At 39.7% G+C, this 27887-nt stretch overlaps 1 protein-coding gene across 2 annotated transcripts in view; it reads left to right on the top strand.

Annotated features, from left to right (window-relative positions):
* The first annotated feature begins 465 nt into the window (after window positions 1-465).
* plxnc1 (plexin C1) overlaps window positions 466-27887 on the top strand; it is a 40562-nt gene continuing 13140 nt past the window's right edge. The window contains exons 1-23 of one of the 2 annotated variants that reach the window (XM_078242651.1): window positions 466-1765; window positions 3087-3209; window positions 5128-5262; window positions 5865-5965; window positions 6039-6144; window positions 6234-6399; window positions 6618-6702; window positions 7765-7840; window positions 8417-8455; window positions 8588-8721; window positions 9692-9871; window positions 12795-12903; window positions 13419-13589; window positions 13680-13847; window positions 14003-14102; window positions 14235-14333; window positions 16036-16139; window positions 16255-16296; window positions 16399-16523; window positions 17339-17537; window positions 18299-18445; window positions 23449-23617; window positions 24621-24721. In XM_078242651.1, coding sequence (XP_078098777.1) covers window positions 755-1765; window positions 3087-3209; window positions 5128-5262; window positions 5865-5965; window positions 6039-6144; window positions 6234-6399; window positions 6618-6702; window positions 7765-7840; window positions 8417-8455; window positions 8588-8721; window positions 9692-9871; window positions 12795-12903; window positions 13419-13589; window positions 13680-13847; window positions 14003-14102; window positions 14235-14333; window positions 16036-16139; window positions 16255-16296; window positions 16399-16523; window positions 17339-17537; window positions 18299-18445; window positions 23449-23617; window positions 24621-24721 — 3690 coding nt within the window. In that variant the 5' untranslated portion in view covers window positions 466-754. Of the gene's footprint in view, window positions 1766-3086; window positions 3210-5127; window positions 5263-5864; window positions 5966-6038; window positions 6145-6233; window positions 6400-6617; window positions 6703-7764; window positions 7841-8416; window positions 8456-8587; window positions 8722-9691; window positions 9872-12794; window positions 12904-13418; window positions 13590-13679; window positions 13848-14002; window positions 14103-14231; window positions 14334-16035; window positions 16140-16254; window positions 16297-16398; window positions 16524-17338; window positions 17538-18298; window positions 18446-23448; window positions 23618-24620; window positions 24722-27887 lie in introns of both variants that reach the window. The other variant, XM_078242650.1, reaches the window with a different exon arrangement.

The raw sequence follows: 27887 nt of genomic DNA, 5'->3' as shown, positions 1-27887 counted from the left end.
AACCAATGATTCCAACAAGTAGTGTCACGTCTATTTGCGTTCAACTGTTCAATGACGTTCAACTGGAAGAAAGAACTTCCCAAAGCTGACACTAGATGTCACCCAGAAGACACTGGATATAATCTTTGCGGTACTGTAGTTTCAACATGCGGAAAGTTGCATATTTTAGTCTAAAATGGTTACCTGATAATTCTGTGTAACCGACACTCAGTCATACTCTAGCCTACTGTCACTCTGCTAAACGGTAGATGTTAAATGACTTGTAGATGCTGAGAATCAAATGTGCCATGTAAATTATGGTTAGGGACCGTACTCTTATACGGATTTATAATATAGCGGCCCAATCAGAACTCCCTGTTGCCTGACTAAGCATTGGTGTATTGCCCCGGCATTTGGTTCTCGAGGTAGATATCATGTGATGAAAGTGTATTAATAAAACGCTTTTCATTCAGCTGAAGGCTGTCATCGTCTGGAACTCGCATCACTGCACACACGGCTTCTATGGTTAGACTAAAACTGAATACACTTGGTTTGTAAACGTGGGACAAATACAGCTGTGTGAAACGGTAATGTTGCAAAATCGTATCTCAGAAATTTTCGGTTTCGCTGCGCGCGCTCCCTCCCGCTTTCAGCACTTCTCTTTTCAACCAACGCGCTGCGCTTTTACGCACGACACCAGTGACACTGTGGAGGAGAGCAGAGTGCCATGAAGACCGTCTATGCGTGAGCATTTTGCTGTCATCACTGCAAGAAGATGATCCTGCTGCCGGCTCTGTTGTTCATTCTCTGGGGAGAACGGGCTCGGTGCCTGGAGGAGAATGGAGGCTTCACTTTTGATGGAGACATCCGTCACTTCGCTGTGGCCGACGACACTGTTTACCTCGCTACAGCGGAGACGCTGTACCAGCTGAGCCACGACCTGACTCTGGTCCAGAGTCTGACTCAGAGAGGAATCCTGACGGCCGGGTGTCAGATAGACGCGCAGTTTTCCCGGGTTTCTGAGACGGATGAGCGGAACGCGACTTTCAGCGTCAACATGTTATTGCCTTTTGTTGAGAATGGAACTCTGATCAGCTGCGGTGTGATCGAGTGCGGTTACTGCGAGGTGCTGGACCTGAAGAACATTTCAAATGTGCAGTATATGGAGAACATCGAGGTGGGATCCCTAAGGCGCAGCAGCGCATCCATCGGCTTCCTGGTGAATGTGGAGGAGACAACTACCGAGACTTACATTATGACTGCCTTACAGATATACGAAGACAAATCCACAAAGAGCAGCTGCTCCTCGGAATCAGAAGCGGTAAAACTTATTAATACGGATAACAGGCAACACGGAGCTATATTTTCCTATATTGGCGAGTTCTCTTCCGATGTGATCAAACGTTGTCCTACAGGCAGTGCGGAGTTTGTAGATGGATTTCAGATCAGTTTAACCATTTATCTTTTCTCTAACCTGCCCTCAAGTGACACAAGCAACAGAGTCCGTCTCATTTGGCTCCAGGGCAAAACAAACAAAGCGGAGACTTTCAGGTCGCTGCAGGGCGCGACCCTCAGCATCTCTGATGGTGGTAAAGGCAGCAGACTCCTCGCCTCCTCCGTGATCCCGGGCGGGCCGCCGGTGCTCTGGAGCGGCGTGTTCAGTGTGGACAGAGGACCCACCGACACAGAGCTGCTACTGTTTGACATCAGCCCTCCTCTCACTGGAGACACTGATGCAGATCCAGACTTCTGCAGTATCTGCGGCACTGACAGGCTAAGACCGCCGGTTGGTCATTGTTTTAAATTAAACAGATTTTTGAGTGATTGGATATTGTTTCCAACTTTTACTGTAGTCTAATCTACATCCGCCTTCTGCATCAACAGAAAGTCAGACCACTTCATTGTTCTTTGATTTTAAAAGTTACAAAACTAGAAACACATTAAATGGGCTAATTTCCGGCACTGAAAAAATATTTCACTCTATGCAATGTCATGATTCAATATTTCCATTTCTGTAACGATCATAAATACATTATACCAGGCCTACTCATAATAATAATAATAATTATAATTTATACTTTATAATTTCATTCTAATTATCTGTGTCATATTCTAATGACAGTTTTAAAAGTGCTTTAAGAGTGAAATGAATGAGCAAAGTTCTAAGAAGTTAAAAATGATGCAAGGAAACCTGTCTCAATTTTTATTTTAAAATAATTTGGGACTTACTGTAATACTTTATCACATTATTAACGTTTTTCCCAGGAAAGTTTTCTAAATCTTTAGCATTTCCACAATGACAAAAAAAAGTTATCAAAGGGCAATTGTGTTCGCTGATAATGACGACAGCATTGTTGAGGAAGGACTTTTTGGGTTTTGCTGACTGAAGCTTGACCTATTACACAATCAAAGCAAAACTGTATTCCATAGGTTTTATGTCTTTAGAAGGTGAGAGGTCAAAATAATTAAAATGTCACTGCACACTCATACCACTTACATAGATACATATGAATTACTATTATATGTAATATTAGTTAGCCATACTGTACATATCCTTAATGAGATGCTGTGAACAAGAGGTAGGCTAACAGTCTAACTCACTAGATCCAATGATGGTGAGAGTTGTTGGCCTCTATATGAGGATAACAATTGTAACAAAGTATAGTTTGTTTAGCATTATTGAAGTGATTGATTTCATTTCCTTTAATTGTTTCCAAGTAAAACTAAACATTATTTATGGCAAGCAAACTAGCTGGGTGTACAGCAGCTCCAGTCATTGGACATGATAGACTACAACAATAATATTGATTGGGATGTGTACCCACATAAATTATTATTGTTTTTTAGTTGACACTATGTAATACATATGCCAGCAGCTCCCTTTTGCACATCACATTCAAAGGCCCAGTGAAAGGATAAATAATAAATAAAATGTATTAACATGACTCACTGTGAGTACACTTGATGACCTAGCAATTCAGTTAATTGAGCTTTGATTACTCATAAACTACTTCAAGTATCGTCAGTACTTCAAAGATCTACTCTTCAGACATCCATAAATATATGTTTGATTCAGATCTGATGATCAATGTGTTTTTGTCTCTCAGCCAAAGACTCTGAAGCCCAAGGCAGTGCTCCTTAGGCAGAACTCCATGACCTCTGTGCTGGCAGTGAGACAGAAGGCCTGGATGGTTTTCTTCATTGGGACCGGAGATGGGCAGCTCATTAAGGTGTGTGTATAAATGATGCACTTCAACGACACAGGTATTGGCATGAACCAACGGATTTCTATTTTGTTCTATTAACCAGTATCTATACATTAATTTAAAGTCACGAAAAACCTATTGTATATATTTCCTGAACAAATGTGTTTATTAAATGATAGAAGGAAGATGCTGTAGAGGAAGGAATATGCTCCAAAATGCTTCCATTACAACTTAAATTGGAGCCATAATGTGATTTTTGTTGATGTGCGTAAGTGCATTTAAAAAATAATGTCCACTTTCTTGCAATAGTTTTGGTTAACAGGGCCAGCTTCCTGTCGTCATCCCCTTCTTTTTTCCTCTATTTTTCCATCAAATCATCCTCTGTTCATCTTCTTGATATGACAGTAAATATTCTGCATTCTACATGCTCACTCACATGAATTATAGTATTGAGCAGAAGTCTGAGAACACTCTGCCAGACACAATAGGTTCTTTCATGCTGAGTTTACTTTCACAAGTGTTCATAAAACCCCTAAGTGTATTTCTCCCAGCTATGCAGCTGAGGCCTAACAGTGAAGAATTAGCTTTGCTATTGACTTGCTGGCAAATGTAACACATAAGGGAAGACAGCTGATAGCTTGGAGAAAAAATGATGCAGAAAGTGCAGACCACTCGCCTTTTGTCGTTAAAGATGATAGTGTGATGCTGTGTGAGGTGTAGGTAGGTAGGTAGGTAGATAGATAACTGGAACATACGTATAAACCTATGCAACCTATTGGTGGTAAGAATTTGCCTGAGTGGGGTCAAGTATCAGACATACCAAATAGCATTATTTGTTTATACCATAAAATGCTCTTGACCTGCCTAATAATAATAATAATAATAATAATAAGTCTCACTTTTTACAATATGGGACCTAAATTAGTTTAATGTTCTTAAATTATACACAAGTATACTACTACAACGATAAACAAAAAATAACATGATGCCATAATCATCATCACGCTCGGTATATTACTCTCTAACATCTGCCCATTTTCATCATGAAATCAAATCTGACGTGACCTATCGTGTGGTGGGATTGTAGGTTCCCTGTCAGGGTAGTGTTGGTGTGTACAGGGTTGAATGGAGCAGGTCAAATCACTTTAACCAAACGTATTGGTAGAAAGCCACCTATTGACCAATAACATACCTACTCTCGGCCTCAACCCTTTCCCTCTTAACATCTAGTGCAAGATTCGTTTCCTGTCACAGTTTGCATCACAACCTGTGTATTGCTAAAGTGGAAGTGACATGATGTGGACATAATGACAGAAACTCAACAGAAACTTTTTTTTTTTTTTTTTTTGCCGGTTTCAGCTCGTAGTGTTGTCAGAGGACAACACAGCGTCCCCATTAGGACTGAAGGGCATCAATGGACTAAAGTGTTCCTCAACAACCTTAATGGTGGTGGCCATTAGCAAGTGGCTTGACATGTATAAGATGCCTGAACCACACTCCTCAGGAAATGCAACTCTACCTCTACTCGGTCAACACAGCCATTGATTGCAGCAGCAGATCATTTTCTTAATATTTTGTTTGTACAGGTCTAGTATATTAGTACATAATACCCTTGGTTGAGTTCAATTCAGTTAGTTCGCCAATTCATGAAATATCAACGCAGTGTCGCACCCACATGCACAAACATGTACATGTGGCGAAGAACAGAGAAGCTGAGATTACAGCACACACGGAGGGATTGTGACTTCATTCTCTGCTCAGGAGTGGGATTTGATCCCAATAACATTTTCTGACCAGAGGAGTTCCTCTCTCCAGCTTAGTTTGTTGGCAAACTTCCATGCAATAAAAGTTTTTAATCCACCCATAACCTTTGATCTTTACTAGCACAGCAGCTTAGTCTACCAGAAACCTAACAAAGCTACATTGTCGTCGTTGTTGTCAGCTTGCTGTGGACAAGAACTATCACACCACCTGCCCCAGGGTGCTCTACAGGGCCTCTGACGACCGCCAAGTGTTTCCCAAAATGCATCTGGATCAAGTGGATCTTAAACACGTGTACCTGCCATTTCAGAACCAGGTGGGTGCATTGTACATGTATCCAGTCTTGTATAAAGTACTTAGTAGTTAGAAGTTAAAGTCACCTTTTAGAATATTACTTAAGTAAAAGTCTTAAAGTATCTGATCTTTGCTATACTTAAGTATCAAAGGACATTTTCTGTTATTAAATGTACTTAATAGAAGTCAAAGTAAAAACTTAGATTATGAACTGTATTGAGGCTTCCTTATAGTAAAGCATAATATTCAGGGTTTCCACACCTCCTTAAACATCAAATTCACAGTCTGACATCAACAAAGAGAAAACCAGAAACAGAATTGTCTTTCACTCCAACGTACGATTTTGTTGTTGTTGCAAATAACGACGGAAACGCTGAGGGGAATTGTAGTGGAGTAAAAGTTTCCAGAAATATAAACAACAAAGTAAAGATACGTGAAAATTCTACTTAAGTACAGTAACTAAATATTTGTACTTTGTTACATTACAACAGTGCATGTATCACGTGTAAGGCTGTGATGAACACTGGGAGCTTATGAATACTTTAAATGGTTTCGATTATTTTATTATCACAATGTCATATGTACAAATGCTATATTTTAAAGTGTTGCTATGTTTTGTTCTAGATGAATCGTGTACCTGTGTCAAAGTGCAGCACATACACAAATGTGCAGGACTGTTGGTCTGCACAGGATCCGTACTGTGTCTGGTGCAGCACTAAAAGAAGGTCAGGAACAACATCAGCAGGTGACACCTACAAAGAACTATGAACTTGGTTAAAACATAATTTCTCCTCCTAGTTGCACATTTGAAGATGACTGCCAAGATTCAGACTGGTTATCCATTCCTGATGATTCCCAACAGAAAATGGTTTCCTACAAAGTTGTAAAGGACGGCATAGGCCAGGTAAAGATTACGTACAGGCTTTTAACTATATTCAGTTGTGACTGTTAGTTTCTTTTTTTTTGTAAACACTCACATTCTTCCTTTCTCAGATCACGCTTAACATCCAGACACATCTGAGTCTGGGCCAGAAGGCGCGGTCTAACTTCGCCTGTCAATTCTCTGTAAGGTCCAGTGAGCTTTGTAGCAGAGACGGCCCTCCTCCACAATTCCCACAATGCACCTGCACACTTTCTAAAAGCACACTTCCTGCTGGAGGTCAGTGACATGTGATAAATACAATAATCCAGTAAATTTAAAACCTGAAGATCAATGACTTTCACTGTGACAAGAATCCTAAAATGAGGTTGAGAAATCTGTGTTGTTTAATGTTATATATTGTTACATGACATCACATAAAAACGTGTTGCTGAAAATTCTGGCCAAGATTCTGATCTTCACCTCTTGTTTGTTTTTTTTGTTTTTTTACTTAAAAGGCCTGGATGTCACAGTTAAGATTAAAGTTGGGACGACACAATTGTCTGAAGTACTGAAGCTATCCAACTGCTCAGACATCAGCCTGTAAGTCCACTACCATTTATAAAAGAAATCTAAGTAGACAGATCATGTCTAACATACATGATAAAAGAGAGAGCTGGAAAACAGACTTATTTCAATATTAATTATCAGGACGCAGTTATACAGAAAAAAGAATGTAACCTTGTCTTGTTCCGGAATTTGGTTATTCTTTATTTCTGTCATGCCAAGGTTTATCTATTGAGAATCAATGTGAAGAAGTACAAATAAACATTTTAGCTGTAAACTCAACAGGCAACAACATCAGGCATCCAACTGACATAAGACACATGCATACAACCGAAAGCTGAACACACAAACACATATTAACCCACACACGGCAGTAATCAAAAACTTTGTATATAAAGGTTACGAAAAGAAGAAAAATACACAATACATAGAACAAAAGATGTAAGAAAGTAATAGAATAATCACTAGAGAAGCAGTTAACTCGGATACAACAGTCTCAAGTTTTTCAAAAATGTATACAAAAAGACCCTACATTTTATAAAAGTAATTAACTGGCTTTTGAGTGGAGTAACTGAGTTTAAGTTTCAAACACAGCATAACGTCTCTATCCATTGGGAATGAGTGGGAGGAGCAGCATCTCGTAGGGCCAGCAAGGAGGTAGTCTCGCTTTGCCAGACCATCCACACGCTGCGGAGCGGAGGAGGGTCTGGCTAGGCCACACAACATTCCAGGATGGAGAAAAACGTGCTCTGGTTTAATGGCATTTCTTTAAACCAATCACAATCGTCTTGGACGGCGCTGAGCTCCGCACAGAGCCGCTGCAAAGTAGTCGTGTGAGAGAAAACTCAGATTGGACAGATAGTGCAGCTAGCTTTCTCAATTTACCCTGCAGAGATCTGAGGAGCAGTCAACAATAGTCCTCATAAATCCACCGGAGTTTAAAATTTTAAGTGTTACTTACTTGGCCAAAAACCCTTTTCTGATTCTGATCAGGTAGCATATACAGTATTACTATCTTGTGGTCTTTGTGTTAAGTCATTATGATTTCTACTCGAGTGTTAACAGTAATAATAGGTTATAACATTTGTTTTCTTGCAGGTGTCGGCAGTGTATCGGTGCCGGATGTAGCTGGAGCGAAAAAGGCTGTTCCTGGGCAAATCAAGGAGTGGGGAATGTAATTATATTTTTAATTAATTATTATTCCAATGTATCGCTTCATTCATACCAAGATTCACTTGTCTGATCTTAGAACAAACGGGAAACAAACTGCTAGCTTCCATCAAAAGTTACAAAAAGAAATGCCTTCCATCACCAAAACACCTCTTATTTACATGTTGTGTCTTGTTAGCTAATGTTAGCAAGCTAGTCACTAACTCACTCACCACATTGCTGTCTGCTCAAAGTTGTTCAGAGTTTAGACACTTTGCAAAGGTGTCACCTTCACTACGAGGCTGGGGGGGGGGGGGTTGCTGAGTGCACTTCACTGGGCACAACTATTGCTGATCAGTAGTTAGTTAAGCTAACTGCTTGTTAAACCAAAATGTCACATTTTGTATTTCTGTACGTCAAACACATACTACATACATATTATAGTTGTTGGAATATACCCAAAGCAAGCTGATTTCTTACTTACTATTTCCAGTTTTTTGAGCTAAGCTAACGTTAGTTGAAACAGGTCCTGAATCAACTCTTAATAGAACCTTCAAAGTGAATGTCATGCTTCATTTCTTCTCCTAACTTCCTCCTGCAGGACAGTGTTTGCCAAAAGATGTCAGGGAGAAACTTTTCTGTGAGTCTTATCCTTAATTCTCAAACACATTTTCCCTCTGATTCTCACCTTAGTCACATTCAGTAGAGATTAAAACATCAGTTAAAGATAATGCATTAAAACTGGATATCTTTGTGTGTGTTTACCTGTCAGAGACCAGAGATCTCCTCCATCACTCCCAGTGTGGTGTCTTTCTACGGCAGAAACCACGCAGTGTTGTCGGGTTATAATCTCAGTGATGTGACCAGAGTGAGGATCCAAGCGGACATGGACTGCACTCCACAAGAGTAAGACTAAGATTATGCTTGCACTATGAATTACGTTTTAAAGATAGCAATTATAAAAGGGAAAAGTCATCAATATTACAAATTGATATATTCATCGTGAGTACGTGAGCTCCCTGTAGTGGTATGCGGATGGAATCTCTGATTGAGATATATATATAAAATTTGAAATAAATAAATTTAAAAACATAATACGTGGCCGGGTTGGTTCAGTGGGTAGAGCAGGCGCACACATACTGGAGGTTTATGCCTCGACGCAGAGGTCCAGGGTTCGAATCCAACCTGTGATGATTTCCTGCATCTCTTCCCCCTCTCTCTCCTCTTTCTCACCTATCTGTCCTATCAAATTAAAGGCGGTAAAGCCCAAAAAAACAATCTCTAAAAACATAGTACTGTAGAAATACTACAACATTTCTAATAATAACCCTTAAACCATGATTTTTGTTTTGAGATCGGCCTGCTACGTAGTCACGTTTATGAACGGACTGCGCATACATCCATGATTAGTCAGGAGCTGGAGGGACGGAGGAAGTACAGTGTTTCTGTGGCTGTCAACAATAAATGTTTTTAGGAACCAGCCTGTCTCCTGCGTGAACTGTCCGTAGCTGAATAGGGTAGGCCTATGCTACTCTATTTTAACGTGGGCTATAATGGTGGTACTTGGAGAAGTGAATATGGTACGTGGTGTAAAACGTTTTAGACAATCTAGCCAATACTTCATGTACAATGTTTGAATGATTTGACTTCATAGGCTTGCTTTAGAGTTGTTTTTAATTTTTAAGCAAAAAACTTTTGCAGTTTGCTATGTAAAAGGCATTCTCCATTTTCTTTTTTTAGTGTTAGATGTTTTTTTAATGGCAGTTAGCATTGTGTTAACATACAAAACATATCTCTGTGTGTGTCTCTCTCTCTCTCTCTCTCTCTCTTTCTCTCTCTCTCTCTATGTCTCTGTCTGTCTGTCTGCTCTGATCAGATCTCCTGTGTGGAACAACACTGGTGTGAAACTGACGTTCCACATTCCCAGTGCCGATAATAAAGGCGTGGTCAAAGTATGTGTTCCCCTACCAGATGGTAGTTGCCATGGCAATGCTACAATCACCTACCGGTCATCCCCATCCTGCACCCACATTGTACCAAGCAGCACCTGGATCAGGTATGACTAGGGACGGACTGGGACCAAAAATTGGCCCTGGCATTTTTGCCCAAACCGGCCCACCACATAAGATCACAAATACCACCCGTCCTTGCGCTCCCCTGAATATGTATACCAACTCCTACTCCTTTAAAACTACTAACGCCATGTAATGAGTAAGCAAGAATCAGTGAGAGTTGACACATTAAATACGTCAAAAAAGTTTATTAATATAAACAAATACAGCTGTGTAGATGTCTCAATTTCATTTCTGTATACTGTCCATGAGCACCTACATAATAAATAAGGAACAGAACAAGAATAGGCTACTGCAAGCTGACTTGCAAGTATGTTGGTGAATGATGATTCTAAATAACCCCTAAAAAGGTCTTTATGTTAAGCCACTTATGTTATAGCCTATTCTTGTTTCGTGTGTGCAGAGGCCCTGTGCTTTAATTTGAAGAGGTCTATCATGAGTTTTTGTCTGCCAATGCAGATAGAAAAGCTACAATTCTCGTTAAGAAAGTTTGCATGATGTGCAACGTTTATTTAGGCTACTTTAAGGACACAAAAGCACAAGCTTAAGGTTTGATGAACCTTAAGTTGGGGTTTTGCTTATTAAGATGTAGGCTACTCTCTAATGTAATGAGAGATATATATAAAATCTTTTATTCAAGATTCAAAATCCTTTATTAATCCCACAATGGGGAAATTCACACTGTTGCAGCAGCAAGGGATACAAGGAAAAGTAAAAGACACACGTTAACACAATAATAAATATAATTAAAGAGAATAAATATTAAATAGTAAAATGTATTTACAGTAATTGCACAGTCACATGTGTTATTGCAATTTTTATCAGTCCTGGTGTGTGTGTGTGTGTGTGTGTGTGTGTGTGTGTGTGTGTGTGTTTTGTCCATGTGGTCTACTGGGAGCAGTGCTGATTGTAGAGTCTGACAGCAGTAGGCAGGAAAGACCTGCACTATCTCTCCGTGATGCAGCGCGGGTGCAGCAGCCTGTCACTGTGTAGCTGTTCAGTGCTGTCAGTGTCCTGACAGTGTGGGGTGGGAGGAGTCTTCCATCATGGAGGATAATTTGGCCACTATCCTCCTGTCTCCCACCACCTCCACGGCATTAAGGGGGCAACCAAGAACAGAGCTGGGCTTCTTAATCAGCCTGTCCAGTCTTTTCCTGTCTGCCACTGCAATGCCACTGCCCCGGCAGACCACTCCATAGAGAGTGGCTGATGCCACCACAGAGTCATAGAATGTCCTATGGAGTGCACCCTGCACCCCAAAAGACCTGAGTCTCCTCAGCAGATACAGTGTGCTTTGGCCTTTTTTGTTAAGTACTGTGGTATTGTTAGTCCAGTCCAATTTATTGTTCAGGTGAACACCGAGGTACTGGTATGATTTAACCACATCGATGTCCGTACCCAGGATGTTCCCCGGCAGAGGAATATGAATATATATATATATATATATAATATGAAAGCGGATATGAGTATAGCTTTGCATTAATTTTGCCTTTTGGCAACGTTTTTAACAAGACCTATTTATTGTGAAAACTTCTTTCTCACATTATCCTAAATTGCTGAGTGGAGGAGTGAAAAAATATTAAAACTATTAGCACAAGAGTGCTGAGTTTTTTTGGAGATGGAACAAGAAAAGCTTCTTTCAGCAGGACAATCGGACAATGAATTTGAAGTGGCACATGCAGCATGCTGCTATCAATAAATCTCAACCTAATCATTATTGAAACAGTAGAATAATGATTATGAACAAACAAGACCAGATCACTGGGATCAGCTTCTGAATCTGCAGCCCCTTTCAATAGTGAGGCATGATAAAGCACACATGGGTTGATGGGAAATGTGGTCTTAAAAGATAAACGTGATGGTCTACATCATGGTTATCATAAAGTTATTAGAACTTAGTTGAAATGTTTTATTTGATACCTTGGCATTATGAATGCTCTAAACAGCACTGTCAACACTAAAAGACACCCAGGGCAGTCAAAACATAGGTAGGCTATTATGGGATGTGTGCCCAGTGTTTTGTCACTAATTTCAATAGAATTGACTATTGTCTTATTCAAGGAAACAATGTCGGTAAGTGAGTAAACAGTTACAGGTTGGGGGTGATCTCATGGAGAAAGACATACTTCCCCAAACAAATGTCTGTCACCATAAGATCACTTCCCTTTTAGTTGCGGCAACTGAAGATGTCACTTCTGCCTTTGTTCTAAAACTTCTAACACTGTTACTTGTTAACATGCAAAAACAATTTATGTACATATAGCTGGAAGAAACACATTAAATAACCCCAGGACCATAGGCATTAATTTGTCACCATTATGTTAACATAAAGAGGCGATACGTTTTAACTTAAGAACCACGGAGCTTTTACCTCAATGTCATCATTTCACCACGCACCGTTGCACAGAACCTCAGCCCTTCTTCAAAGTGATAACATTACAGTTTCCAGTATGGTGGTTTGTCACTTACAACCACCAGTATACACTACACAGATTTCTGTTGTGCTCTCTTCATTGTTCTGGTGGTTGTGGTGCAAATTCTTGAAGGAACTAGGGTGCTAGTCAGCAGTCTGTATTAGTTTGTCTTTGAGTTGGTCGAACACTTTGGCCCAATTGAGTGATGATTTAGCACATCCCAACCTTTTCTTATGTTCTTTTACATTTTCAGCATGTTTTTGTCCAGTCATATTGTAAGTTGTAGTGAACACTGAAGCTTCCAGGGACCACAATGAGAGATTTAAACTTAAATTCTCGTATGTAGGTAACCCTTATATAAAGGTGGTAGTCACAGATGTGTTTTTACCATCATATCAGGCTGTCATGGTAAACAAAACAAAACCTTTCTTTTGGTATTTAATCTGTATTAAATTAATTATTTTCTGATTGGCTGCTGCTCTGTGTCCTGTAGTGGGAAGAGGAAGATCACACTCATGGGATCTCACCTGGAGTTTGTGGAAGGGGTCATGCACAGCCATGCCCCGCAGGAAGTCAGACCTCCCAGAAACGGGAACAATCAGGTTGGTGTGTAGACGACACAATGTCCTATTGTACATTTGTCTTCCATTAATTATGTCATGTCACATCATATAATGCTGCTTTACAGTATATTGTCATGTTACATCACATGTACTCTTCTAGCATTATGTCATGTAACACTACATTAAGTATAATACATTACATTGTAGTCACAAGCTTCAATACACATGCAACAACTTGAGTGAATTAAGTCAAATTTTATGTTGAGTTACATTACCTGTCACGTCATGCTATCTTATGTCCTTTTTGTTATGCTGCAGTATGTTACATCATCTAATATTTTATCTTATTTGGCATCCTGTTAATGTTTTATGTTGTTTTAGCATATGTTGTTTTACATCAACCAGTGTAACATTGTTATATTGTATTATGCTGTGCAGTCATCATGTCACATTACATTGCTTAGTTTACCATGTCACCATTTTCACCATGTTATGCCATTTACAGATTATGGTATATTATATATAACGCAGAATGTTTTTCAAACTTTCTGCAGAGTCTCACCTATGACACCCCTGCAGCTGAAAAAGGGATTTCTACTAGCACTGTGTTTCTGAAAGTAGCCAATGAAACCTTGGCCTGCCTACCAATGACCTACTATCCAGAGCCCGAGTTCACTAGCTTCACATCCACAAAGACAGGGGACGATGTGCGCATCACCATACAGGTATATATATATATATATTCTTAGCACACATGCACAAATATTTGACATGAATACATAAAAGGTCAGTGTTTGTTTCTGTTGTTATTTCAGAAAAAGGCAGACAAACTGGAGATGACCATAGCAGAGTTGGAGGTGTGGGGCGTTGAGGAAGAAAAACAACACCCCTGCATCATGGTAACCAAAGAAACTAGTAATCGGACTGACTTTTTCACCTGTAAGATTCAAAGGACAGCCAACGCTAACTTTCAGCAGTTAATGGTAAATCTTTCAGCCACACAACACCAAGCTAGACAATACTATTTAGTGATAATAGTTATATGTGGTACCAAATAAATCAAAAGTCTATATATGTGTATATATATATGTATGTATGTATATATATATATATATATAAATAAATTGCTTTTTTACAGATAAAGTATGGAGACAATAAACTGACACTGAACATTAGATCTTCATTACATCTGTACCTGATGCTTCTTGTCCTTCTGCTGATACCCTGCATTATTGTAGGTAAGTAAACAAAGTAGGGATGATGAGGAATGACCCATTTTGGTGCACTAGCAGCCTCAAAAGCAGGAAGACCATTTTTTTAATTTTTATTTACTATAGTCTCTTTGTCTGCTTGGTTTTGTCTTTCAGCAGTGGTGATCGTCTACCGAAGTCAACAGAACAAGCTCACTGCTAAGATGAACAAGCGTATGGAAGCCCTGGAGCTCGACATCAGGAATGACATTAGACAAGGTCAGTAACACATTTTCACAATGCATTTCAAAATGCATCTGTAGTTTAACATTAAGGTGAGCCTATATATTGGGTATTGCGCACACATCCCATGTAGAAATGTTTAGGTTTGTCTTTCCTGGAGAACAGTGGCTGTGAACAGCCTGGATTCATGTGGGTTGCAAAAGATGATCCCAATACTGACCAGTTCAACCAGTGGAAAAAAGAATAAAAATTGGATAATTATCAAAACTTCCATTGAAACTTCTCAAGCCACTCCTGCAGCATAATCTACTTCTCTTCTGTGCCTCTGTATACTTTGTAAATGCTCACGTTTGCCAAAATATTGGGAAGAGACATTTGTGCATGAAGCCACTGAGCTGCTATGCTCTTTTTAGGCAAAACTATTGTGTGGCTGCTTTTGTTTATACAATATTTATTGAAAGTTGTTTTCTTTTGTTTAAAAAAACAAAATTTGTAGAATAAAGTGTTCATATATTATTATCTGTATACCCAATCATTCAAATATGTTAATGTATTGCTGTTCTGAACTAAACATCAAGTATTGTACCAGTACTATTATCAGAAATGATCAAACATTACTCAGCCCTAATCAAGACCATGCTAATTCCCCATCCAAGCGTTAACGATGGTTTTTAGCCATGCTTCCCTCATGATGACATCAGATGACTTTGGCGATCTCTTAAAGAGAAACTCTGATCTTGGGGAGTACTACTTACCTTGCATGGCAGCTGGATTTGTGTGATATAACGTGGGAATCGCGGGATCACATATCACACGACAACCCATCTTGTCAGGCTTTAGGTAACGCCTTTGTGTCTGACATACCAGCTAACCAAACGAATCAGAGTCTGGTGATGAGCAGCTGGCAGCTACAGGCGCGGTTTAGGTGCATGTTACAACCACGCGGACCCACAAATTGCGGACGTGATAGACAGATGGTTCATTCAATCTCCGGCCAGGTATTTTTTTGTGCCTGCTCTTTTCAAAACGGAACAATCGGAGAAGCCGTCACTGGAAACTATGTAACAAACCATCTGGTGCATCAGGTTAGAGTACTGCTGCATGTGATGAAAAACGTTTTACAAAGCATTTGTGGCACCAGAGAGAGCTGTGCAAAGGTACATGTAAAGTAAAAAAAAAAAAAAGGTAAAGTGGTACATGCAACTTGAGTTGCATGTACCACTTCACAGAGCTGCTAGCATGGCAATTACGAATTGTGGAAACTGTATCTGATCGTACTTGATAATTGGCTCAAAATATCAGACACCAACTTCTGTGTTTAACCACTTTACTGTCTACACACACACATGCAGTTCTTTTTTTGTGGCGTGAAATGCCCTGAACGTGTTCCTTATTTGGAAGATTTAAAAAAAGAAAATGTTGTACACAATGTACACACATATGCTCATGCAAGGCCTTATAGCAATCAGCTTTGGGCCTGCAGAGATGTAAAAACAATAAGTGAGCTGCATCACCAGTGCAGACTGTCACCCATTTTGACTTGTGACCTGCAAACAGATGCTTGCTTCACAAGTTTACTGTTTTACCTGACACTTATAGAAATATGTATAATCTGCTTTGTCCTTTTGTAGCTTACTGTTTTTCTGTACAAAGTGTTTCCTCCAGCCATGCCAGATCCAGTCACTTGACACAAACAGGTTTATAGTCCATGAAAGCAGCCTGACTTAACTGTCCACAGGTTTTGTGGATCTGCAGACAGAGAATGCTGACCTGATAGAAAATGTTGGAGCGATTCCTTTCCTGGACTACAAGCATTTTGCCTCCAGAATCTTTTTTCCTGAGGTACGGTGGAGCTAGATAGAAATAATACAAACTGATGCCGTAAATTATGAAGTATCAAATATAATGCATTATCACTGCCAGATTTACAAAGCCAGTTTTTGTTATTGTTTTTCAGAGTGAATCTTTGATGACATTGTTTATAAAAGACATCGGTCAGGTAAGGTTTGATACCAGCTGTTGTTGTCGGTACCACTTTATAACTCTGTCGGCGATGTATAACTCTGTCAGTGATGTATTGTTGTATCTGACCTGAAATCAGGATGTGGTGAAGGTTCAGCTTGACGAATGTTGCCAGGACTTGTCCAGGCTGATCCAGGACCAGCTCTTCCTCACATCTATGGTGCATGCTCTGGAGGAGCAGAAGAGCTTCAGCATCAAAGACAAGTCAGTTTGTAATGTTTAACTGTGCGTGACTGTCTCTTGTACACAGTATTATACAACAGATGTATGAAGCGTAGTAAAATAAGTCTATTCTGTGTCTTACAGGCTTTCTGCTTGTCCACCTGTACTCTATTCTCATCTGCTGTACGCTATCACTTTCTGCTCGTTTCCACTTTAATGTTTCAGTTTCCGATTCTGCTCTTCTATTGTGGTTCCATTCTTGCCTATTGTTATCTCTTTCAGTGTATCCTATTTTCTTCCCCTTCACTTTCATCCTTGGGTCTTTCTTTTGTGACTCTAATTGTTTTCTTGTTAGTTGCTTACTCATGTCAGTTATTGCCGCAACTAATCTATTATTTTCATTATTGATTAATCTGTCTTTTGATTAATCCATTAATTGTTTAGTCTATGAAAAGGTAATTCCCAATTTTTTGGAACCCATGTTGATGTCTTCAATTTGTTTTTGTCCAATCAACCTACCAAAAACCAAAGCTTTACATTTTTGTCATATATGACAAAGAAAAGCAGCAAATCCTCTTATTTAAGAAGCTGAAAGGAAAAAATAACGTTATTGATTTTGAAACTAGTTGGAGATGGATTTTCTGACTAATTGATTAATCAACGAATAGTTGAGTCTGGTAAACTGTTTATTCTCTTCTATATGGCTCTTCGTACTTTCTCTATTTATCCCTTCGATTATACCATTGCACAATATTTTTCTATTCTCTTCTTCTTCGGCATTGTATCATGTTTGAACTCACATCCTGTATCCTGTTCTTGCCTACTTTGTCTCCTTACCCTTATCTGCTCTCTTCCAGGTGTGCGTTGGCCTCATTACTGACCGTAGCACTCCACAACAACTTGTCGTACCTGACGGAGGTAATGGAGGCTCTGCTGAAGGCTCTGATGCGGCAGAGCAGCAACGCTCAGCCCAAACTGCTGCTACGACGCACTGAGTCCACAGTGGAGAAACTGCTAACCAACTGGATGTCAGTCTGCCTTTACGGCTTCCTCAGGGTCAGTTTTAGGTTTTAGTTTTTGCTCTTCTATAAAACGTCAAGGAGAAGTTCAGCTATTTTTAACCATGCTTGCATCTTGGCTCTGATTCAACTACTTTGGTCCAATAGGCCTATTAAATATCTTAACAAATATTGGGTGGATTGCCATAAAAATTTGGTCCAGACATTCGTGTTCCCCTCAGGATGAATTGTAATACTTGAGTGATGACACATGACTTTTCATGTTTCACCACCATTAGGTCAAAATTAAAATTTCTCCCTTTTTGGTTTATAATCAAATACCTGCAAAACTAATAACATTGTCATCAGCTGTGCTCTGTGATTATTGCTAATTAGCAAATGTTAGCATGCTAATACACTAAGTAAGATGGTGATCAAGGTTAAAAACATACCTGCTAAACATAAGCATGTCAACATTGTCATTGTGAGCATGTGTGCGTGCTAACATTAGCATGCACATTCTCACAGAGCTGCTAGCATGGCTGTAGACTCTTACTCCTGTCTTTACCTTTAACTCAACTTCTTGTTAGTCGAAATTTGGATAAAACTGTGTATGTTAACATGTGTAACTGTGTAACATTATAAATGGTTGTCGGTACTAAATTCTGGTAGCGTCTAACATCAAATTTTGGTTTACAATCCCTGCCCCATTTGTTACTGGAAACCTGAATCAACCAAAATAGAAAAACGCCACCAACCTTTACCTTTACCACATCTGCTGTGCCTCATTGGACTGACAGAGTTTCTGATATTGTGCAGGAAAGTGTTGGCCAGCACCTGTTCCTGATGGTGAGCGCTCTCACGCAGCAGACAGCAAAAGGACCTGTGGATTGCGTGACAGAGAAAGCTCTGTACACACTCAGCGAGGACTGGCTGCTGTGGCAGGCTCAGGACTTCAGCTCCCTGGTATACTCGCACTCACATTCGAACACACTCACACACATTCACACTCACGCTCACACAATTGCACACACACATCTCCGGGCATTTGCACACTTGAGCAGATTACTTGGGTCCAAGTGAGGTCATTTTGTGTCCATCCATCCATCCATCTTCATCCGCTTATCCGGGGTCGGGTCGCGGGGGTAGCAGCTCCAGCAGGGGACCCCAAACTTCCCTTTCCCGGGCCACATTAACCAGCTCCGACTGGGGGATCCCGAGGTGTTCCCAGGCCAGGTTAGAGATATAATCCCTCCACCTAGTCCTGGGTCTCCCCCGAGGCCTCCTCCCAGCTGGACGTGCCTGGAACACCTCCCTAGGGAGGCGCCCAGGGGGCATCCTTACCAGATGCCCGAACCACCTCAACTGGCTCCTTTTCGACGCAAAGGAGCAGCGGCTCTACTCATTTTGTGTGTGGTGGTTTATTTACTTCACACTCGTGGAATACATACCAAACCATGAGTGGTACGTTTGCGTATTGCTCTATGTCAGTACGGCACAAGTTTAGTCAGTTGTGCTTTTACGTGTGGAAGCAATCATCAACACTTGCCAGTTCTTAGTTCTGTTTTTAGTTTTGTACAAAACTGGACCTACTTACTGTAATTCTGTCTAATCACGCAATATATACACAGCACCCCCACTCTTCCAAAAACACACACTTTTATATAAAAAGTGATCCTATGATATTAAAATTTCTAATAAAAATATTTTCTCTCCCACTCAGTCCTGGACTAGTTTATGAGGGTTGTTTGGCAGACAAGCTTGTCATTGCACAACTGTTTATCTTGAACCACTTCCTTTATCTATGTTAAGGCCCTTTTGGATATGCAAAACAGTACAGCCTTAAAAAGCTTGACATTGCTTTATTTACTGTAAGTTTTCAGGTTATTTTGAAAAAAACTAATTTCCAGGATGTTGCACACCAGAGAAGTTCTGAAATAGTTCCTGAAGCACTATCATATATACACTACCGGTCAAAAGTTTGGGGTCACTTAGAAAGTTCCATTCCACTCCATTCCAGACAGAATACCAGCTGAGATCAGTTGCATTGTTTTTTTTAATCAGGGCAGCAGTTTTCAGATGACATTATGTGCTTACATAATTGCAAAAGGGTTCTCGACTGTTGTAGAAAGAAGTGGCTGGTCTTTAATGCAATATCTACATTGGCCATTATCAGCAACCATTCATCCAATGTTCCAAAAGCACATTCTGTTTACTAATCTGATATCATTTTAAAAGGCTAACTGAGAAAACATTGGAGAACCCGTTTGCAATTATGTAAGCACATAATGTAATCTGAAAACTGCTGCCCTGGTTTAAAAAAAAGCATAACGCGTTATTTTTTTTTAATCGCATGCTGGCATTTATTAAATTATTTTACACTTCAATCGGCTTTGACGACATTTTGACCCTTTGCTGCACCGTTACTTATGATCAAGCTGCCATACTTCCTGCTGCTGCAGGCATGATGGAGAAAGACAGCAGCAACACAACTCTGAATGGAGCTTTTCATTTTCCAAAACTCCCGGACGGCTCGTAGAAAAGTATATCACAGAAGCACGTCAAGCTTGAGCTACCACCTACGAGCTAATTAACGTGACTCAGGTTGATGCTACCCACTAGCATGCTACCCACTCAGGCAAAGCAGTATTTTGGAGAGTGCTACTTGCCGACCTGTTGATGAAACCAAATCCCAAAAAATGACTACAGCTCTTGCGAAACGGGTGGCAACTAACTGCAGACCTCTCAGCATCGTAGAAGACTCGGGTCTTAAAGACGTACTACGGTTGGCATGTTCTGACCCGTCTCATTGCCTTCGAGGGGGACAGTAGTTTCACCATACACACCCTGTATGACACGGAGAAAGCAGCTAAACTGGAACTGCTGCAAAGTGCAAATGCTGTCTCATTAACCGGTGATCACTGGACGTCAGTGAGTAATCAAAATGATTTAGAAGCTACTACACACTATTGCTCTGCTCTGACTCTGGTAAGGATAGGGTTTTTTAGTTAGGTACTTGGAGGAATTGTGCAATAATGACAGATTCACACATTTACATCTTTTGTTTACAGTAAATAAATAAATAACAAATACAAATCTTAAAGTAAAGTTCATAAAGTAACTTTCTTTGCATTCATTTGATTCCCAATCAAGATACACTGGTAAGAATAGCTTTCCATTGTTACTATGTACTTAAAAACTGTTCTGAAATGCAAAATAATAGAATTTTAATCATGTGATAAAATAGGCGATTAATCGCGATTAACTATAAAAGTTCAGTGATTAATCGCGATTAAAAAAAAAGTGTGACAGTCTATATATATATATATATATATATATATATATATATATATATATATATATATATATATATATATATAAAAATATGACTTTTTTTTCATAATGGAAAACCAAAAAAGTCGAGCTGAGTCGAGCAGGTACCATGTAGTGGAAAAACGCCATTAGACTTATTAAGCAACAAACAACCTTTTATGGCTTCTGTTTCATAGTTTCAAGGACATTGGTAGCACAAGTGAAACAGACAAACAATGCAATACTGCTGGTAATATCTGTGTGCTGTCAAACATGACTGAAAATGTGAGTGAAAGATGTTTTTTTTCATTTAGGGGTGTGTTCAGGCGTGGGTTGATTAATAGCTTTAGGAGGGTGTTTTTTACTGAATACTTGCTCAACCACTGCAGCTCATTGACATATATAACCACATTTGTCATATGTCCCACAGATGTAGGAGCCAATAGTCCGTTTTTACAGTACAGTTTTAAAAGTGGGAAAACATACATAGTCATTGATTTTTACATAAATGGGCTGCTTTGGATAAGGAGAAACCCTAAAACACATCAAATTTTAAGCTGTGACAGAACCTGTTTAAGGAAATGGCTACTGACGAAAACGCCTAATTCAAGGAAGTGGCGCATCTCAGCATTTCTCAGACTTAACACATCAATGAACCCACATCTGTATGAACATGCTTCCTTTGAACACACCCTACTTCTCAGAGCTAGATAAAGAGGTACATGACACAATGATGTTGAGTTTTTTTGAGTGATATTAGCATGGAAGGGAAGTGATACAATGCATAGTGGCCAAAAAAGTCACAATTACGACGTCTTTCTGCTCAGCCCTCACCGGAAAAGTGCTTCTAATAATCCTTCACTTGTCTCCATCCAGAGCAACGGGATCTGTTGGTCCATTTGTTTAACTGTCTGTTTATACAACTTCAGTTCTGTTCTTCTAAATGAGAGCGCACTTCCAACTTAGCGTGGAAAACCTGCAGAACAGGGACATGTAAGTAGTTCTTTTGTAGATTATGGTGAACTAGTGTGTATTGTAGCAGTGTTTTGCCATTGAGAACGAGCTAGCATGCTAGAGCTAGCATGCTACGGTTAGCCACCTCGTCTCGGCTACTGACGTAGAAAACCCTGCAGATTTTGACCAACTCACCCGGAGACTGAAAGCAGGACACATTCAGAAACCCGTATCTCACTCAAAACAGCATGGATGGTTTTTTTTCCAAGTTTGTATGCGTGTGGAAGCACCAGAGACACAAAATAAAACCCCCAAATCCTGTTTTTTTCATAATATGGGCACATTAAATGATAATGTGGGAAAACACTAAGCTACCTCATCTATTACATCTGTGGTAATCCCAATAGTGACCCCAGAATGAAGCAAATTCTACTTGTGACCGATCATCAACGGTCCCATATGCCTATGGGTTATGAGGAAGTCAACCAAAAAATAACAAATTAAGTCTTTGAGTCATTTTTAGAGGCCTGAAGAGGTAATATTATCCTGTAATTTGCAAGAAAAAAAGGCAAAGATTAACCCTTTTTAAGTCTACGGTGTTTTAAAGGAACATGTAGCAAATTGTTCAGGACCATTACATAAGTGACAATAAAATAAGTAGACCCCATTCATTTTAGACCCCATTCAGAACAAAACAGTGACACAGGTTCACTACATGTATGACACAGCCCAGCTTTGGTCAACAATCATCTCTATAAGGGATGGAGGCATAATTCAATTATAAAGCATTTAAATGTCATTAAAACTGGGAGAATAGAAGCGAGTGGCTAAGCATGAGTTAGGACGTACAGAGAGCTGAAACTGAAGCAGGACTTTAATTCTGTGGGTTTGATCGTAAAGTCAAAGGACAAATGTGGAATTATTCAGTAGACCTGATTCATGCATGTGATGATGACACACACAAGGTTGTGTATGTGTTGATTTAATCTTAAATGCCCTGAAAACGCATTTTCTTTGTCAGCGTCTTACTGTGAGCGAAGGGGGTCTTTTATAAACAAAGTATCTGATAACAGTTGTGGAGTTGTTTGCTTATTTTCTTGAGTTTTTGGTATTAAACTCTTAATAAATAATAACGCAGGGTGCTTTTTTAACATTTGAACTCTGATTGTTGCTTAATTTGTCACAAATATTTAAAGTTACAGAGAAATACTCGAGATTTCAAAACTAAAGAGAGTTTTAGTCTCTAAATATTTTAAGAATCCTGCTGACTGCGACAGTAATCCCTGCCAATCATCTTGTATTTTCCACTCTGTATCAAATGTTTGACAGTAAGCTAGAAACAGGTTTGTGATTTGACAAACAGCCCCTAAAGCACAGGCAGACATTTATGGGACATTTCTACACGTGTGGTACCTGCAAATACTTAATGAAATTTAGATTTTAGCACATGAAATGTACATTTGCAGAAGTCGACGCATAAACACCCTGCACGGAAACTGCAAACACAATTTATCTGAATTATCCCCAGTGTGGTCTTCTAATGTAACACTTCACACACATTTCTGTGTTTCCTCTTTTATATTTCCTTCTTTTTGCTGCCACAGTGACTCGACTCAGCAGCAGATTGTGAAAGAGTAATTGCCGGTGATTAGAAAATACAAGGACGTGTCAATTTTGTCCATGTTTCTGTGTAATGTTTACAGAAGCTGAAGGTACTGTTTGCAGTTGGCAGTGAGGGAGAAGTCAGCGAACCTCTGGAGGTCAACGCTCTCAGCTGTGACTCAGTAGAGCAAGTCAAAGAGAAAATCCTGTCCACTTTTAAGGCAAAGTTTGGTTTCCCCTACAACAGCCCCCTTAGGGACATTCGTATCGGTAAGTAACAGACCAGTCTCTTTAGTCCCAGGTCTTTAAATACTAAAAGATGAAAACCAACAATGAATTGATTCTACTGACAAGTCATGTCTATATAGATGAAACCTGATATATCTTAATCCTATGTGCCAAAAGCTCTACTGTTGTCTGAAAAGTGTTAAAAAAAAACACTTCAGTAAGCCACATTTTTACACTTAGTGACATGTTTCGTTATTACCATGAACATTGCCACTGTTAATTAAGAGTCGGTCCCACCTACACTGTCATGGTCGTGCATCAAATGTGTATCAATCTGCTGCTGAAAATGATTCCCAACAAATAATAAAAATAAAAATATTTACTTAGCCTGACAAGCCAGATCCACATCCAGATGTTGGGTCTGGGAACTCACCATTGGCAGGGCTCAATCCGAGGGGCGGGATGATCAGTTGTCTTTCAAATTCTCTCTGCACGCAATAGGATAGAGCTACAACCAACCAGAGCAACGAAGAAGGTAGCAGAGCGAGTAGATAGAATAAACTTTTGCTGTATCCGGTCGGCAAAACTCCGAACACATCTTCCTTTTTTAAGAATGATTTCAGTGCCATTCTTTGTTCTTTTCTCAAAGAAAAGCTTAACTCCAAGTCTTCCAGAGTCACGGCCAAAGCCAACTCTAAAGACCGCTGTTCCCAGCAGCAGCCGCCATAAGCCCGCCCACTGACTCTATACACGATGCGATTGGCCCGACTAGAGTTTGGTTTTTCCAGCTCGCAAGCCAACGGAGAGTTACTAGACCCCATGGCTGCAAATTACATTTGCTGTCGCTAGGGTGCGTCTAGATTTCTAGGCTACTATTTACTCCTTTTTAACATTTGCTACAAACTACAGTGGCCAGCTGTTTTAGAGAAATTACTGAGCCAACTATAACTAACTATATATCTGTGACCTGTTTTTAAAGATGTATGTATTAAAATAAATACTTTACACTCAGTTAAACCATAAAGTGCTTCCTTTTTCCCACCAGAGTATGAGAACGATGGATCGTTTGTTACTCTAGAGGAAGTGGATGCAAGCTCTGAGGTTATCGGGGAGGTGACCATGCTCAACACACTCAAGCACTACAAGGTGAGAAGTGGTAGTATTAGAAAAGGTTGTGTGAGTGGAAGAGGGATCTCAGTTACATACTATTACTATATCACATGTTCTTACAATCAAACTAGCAAAACTTACAAGTGTTTGGTTGTTTTGTGCTGTTTGGGCAACACGCCCACTAAAACGCTGCATCTCAAGCAGCAAACCACAGTCCTAGTCAATGTGAGAGTAGGAAGGCAGAGCTGAGCCTGTGTCAGTTGGCACAACTCCCGTCTCACTTTGAGTTTATTTGTTCCTGTCTCCGCCCACAGCTGCTGTAGTAAAAGGCCTTTTCTATACGGTGCTGTATTGCCCACTGTAGATTACTGAGTTAACGTTACCGAGAGGTCATATAGTCGCGTTGAGTATTTTGCTCGGACAGAAACTCATTAATTTACAATAAGAGAATAAGTTACAGGTGCATCGTTGCATTTCAAGTGTTGCATACTGCAAGGGCGTAATTTTGGGTTCAACATTTTCTGCAACAATTTGTGCCTTTTCTGCATCAATTTATAGTGCAAATGTCTTCATTTATGGAAAGTCAATTATAATAGGTTTTTGGGGTGGGTTGTAACACCCCCAATAATAATAATAGAATTGAGCAAATGTCAAGTAAAAATGTTTTCTTAAGTTCCTGATAAGCTGATCTTTCTTCTATGATGCGGATTTCTTTATCTTCTTGCAACACCCCTGGGTCAGCCAGTGACTGTGGTTTCCTGTTACATACACAAACAATAAAAAACGAAAGTTTTGTGTGTGTGTGTGTATATATGTGTATATGTGTGTGTGTATGTATATATATATGTATATATATATATATGTAGTGATATATGTGTGTATATATATATATATATATATATATATATATATATATATATATATATATATATATATATATATATATATACTCATCACACACACACACACACACACACACAAAATGGTCTCTCAGTCTAGTTCTGTAGGCTACACAATCATGGAGGCAAGACACAAAAGGTCATTGCTAAAGAGGCTGGCTGTTCACAGAGCTCTGTGTCCAAGCTCATTAATAGAGAGGCGAAGGGAAGGAAAAGATGTGGTAGAAGAAAGTGTACAAGCAATAGGGATAACCGCACCCTGGAGAGGATTGTGAAACAAAACCCATTCAAAAATGTGGGGGAGATTCACAAAGAGTGGACTGCAGCTGGAGTCAGAGCTTCAAGAACCACCACGCACATGACGTATGCAAGACATCCAAGCCTTCCAGAGTCACGCCACAAGCCAACTCTAAAGACCGCTGTTCCCAGCAGCAGCCGCCATAAGCCCGCCCACTGGACTCTTGGCACACGATGCGCGATTGGCCTCGACTCAGAGTTTGGTTTTTCCAGCCGCAAGCCAACGGAGAGTTACTAGACTCCCATGGCTGCAAATTACATTTGCTGTCGCTAGGAAGCTCAGATCCCTGAAGGCTACTATTGATCTTTTTAACATTTGCTAAACTGGCAAAAGTGGCCAGTTGTTTGTGAGAAATGAGCCAACTATATGAACTAACTATACATTCAGACCTGTTTTTAAAGATGTATATTAAAATAAATACTTTACACTCAGTTAAACCATGTGCAAGTTTCCCTTTCCTCACCAGATATGAGAACGATGGATCGTTTGTTAATGAGAAGGATGCAAGCCTGAGGTTATCGGGGAGGTGATCCATGCTCAACACACTGCACTACAAGGTGAGAAGTGGTAGTATTAGAAAAGGTTGTGTGAGGGAAGAGGGATTCAGTTACATACTATTACTATATCACATGTTCTACAATCAAACTAGCAAAACTCAAGTGTTTGGTTAGAAAGGTTTGGGCAACACGCCCACTAAAACGCTGCATCTCCTGGGCAAACCACAAATCCTGTTTAATGAGAGAGAAGGCAGAGCTGATTTCCGGTGTCAGTTGCTACAACTCCCGTCTCACTTTGAGTTTATTTGTTCCTGTCTCCGGCTCACAGCTGCTGCAGTAAAAGGCCTTTTCTATACGGTGCTGTATTGCCCACTGTAGATTACTGAGTTAACGTCACCGAGGTCATATAGTCGCGTTGAGTATTTGCTCGACAGAAACTCATTACACAATACATAATAAGCTACAGGTGCATCGTTGTATTTCAAGTGTTGTGGCATACTGTATGGCGACTTGGGTTCAACATTTTCTTCTGCAACAATTTGTGCCTTTTCTCTGCATCATCAATTTATAGTGCAATGTCTTCATTTATGGAAAGTCAATTGCATTATGGGGGTGGCTTGTAACACCCCCAATACAATACCAGAATTGAGCCAAATGTCAAGTAAAAATGTTTTCTTAAGTTCCTGATGCTGCTTTCGATCTTTCTCTCTTCTATGATGTGGATTTCTTTATCTTCTTTTAAAAATTGACCCCCTGGGGTCAGCCAGTGATCAGGAAAGCCTGGTTACATACACAAACAATAAAAACGAGTTTGTGTGGTGTAAAAGTGTATTATATGTGTGAGGTGTATGTGATATATATAGATATATATATATAGATAGTGGTGTGGTGTGTAAGAGGAGGTTATATATAGAGTATATATATATATATATATATATGAGTATATATATATATACATACTCATTACCACACACACACACACACACAAAATGGTCTCAGTCTAGTTCTGTAGGCTGATACACACATCACAGAGTGCAAAGACAACAGGTGTGGCTGTCAGTTGTTAAAGAGGATATTGCTCACAGAGTTTCCTGTGTCTGCTTTTCTTCATTAATAGAGAGTGGCGTATGGAAGGAAAGATGTGGTAGGAAGAAAGCAAAAACACAAGCTAAGTTTAGGGATAACTGCACCCTGGAGAGGGATTGTAGAAACAAAACCCATTCAAAATAAATCTATACAAAGAGTGACCTGCAGCTGGAGTCAGAGCTCAAGAACCACCACGCACAAGATCGGCGTGCAAGATATGCTGGGTTCAGCTGTCGTGATTCTTTGTGTCAAGCCACCTTGAACTGAGGAAGGAGCAGATATATTATATTGCTACATATATATATATATATTATGTAGATAATATATATGTAGTATATATTATATATATATGTGTGTGTGTGTATATGTATGTATAGATATGTATGTATATATATATAGAGCAGATATATATATGTGTGTGT

The sequence above is a fragment of the Sander vitreus genome, chromosome 23 (genome assembly GCF_031162955.1).
Source record: "Sander vitreus isolate 19-12246 chromosome 23, sanVit1, whole genome shotgun sequence".
Classification (NCBI taxonomy): domain Eukaryota; kingdom Metazoa; phylum Chordata; class Actinopteri; order Perciformes; family Percidae; genus Sander; species Sander vitreus.
Note: the sequence above shows the minus strand (reverse complement) of the source record. Positions and strands in the feature narration are given on the sequence as shown.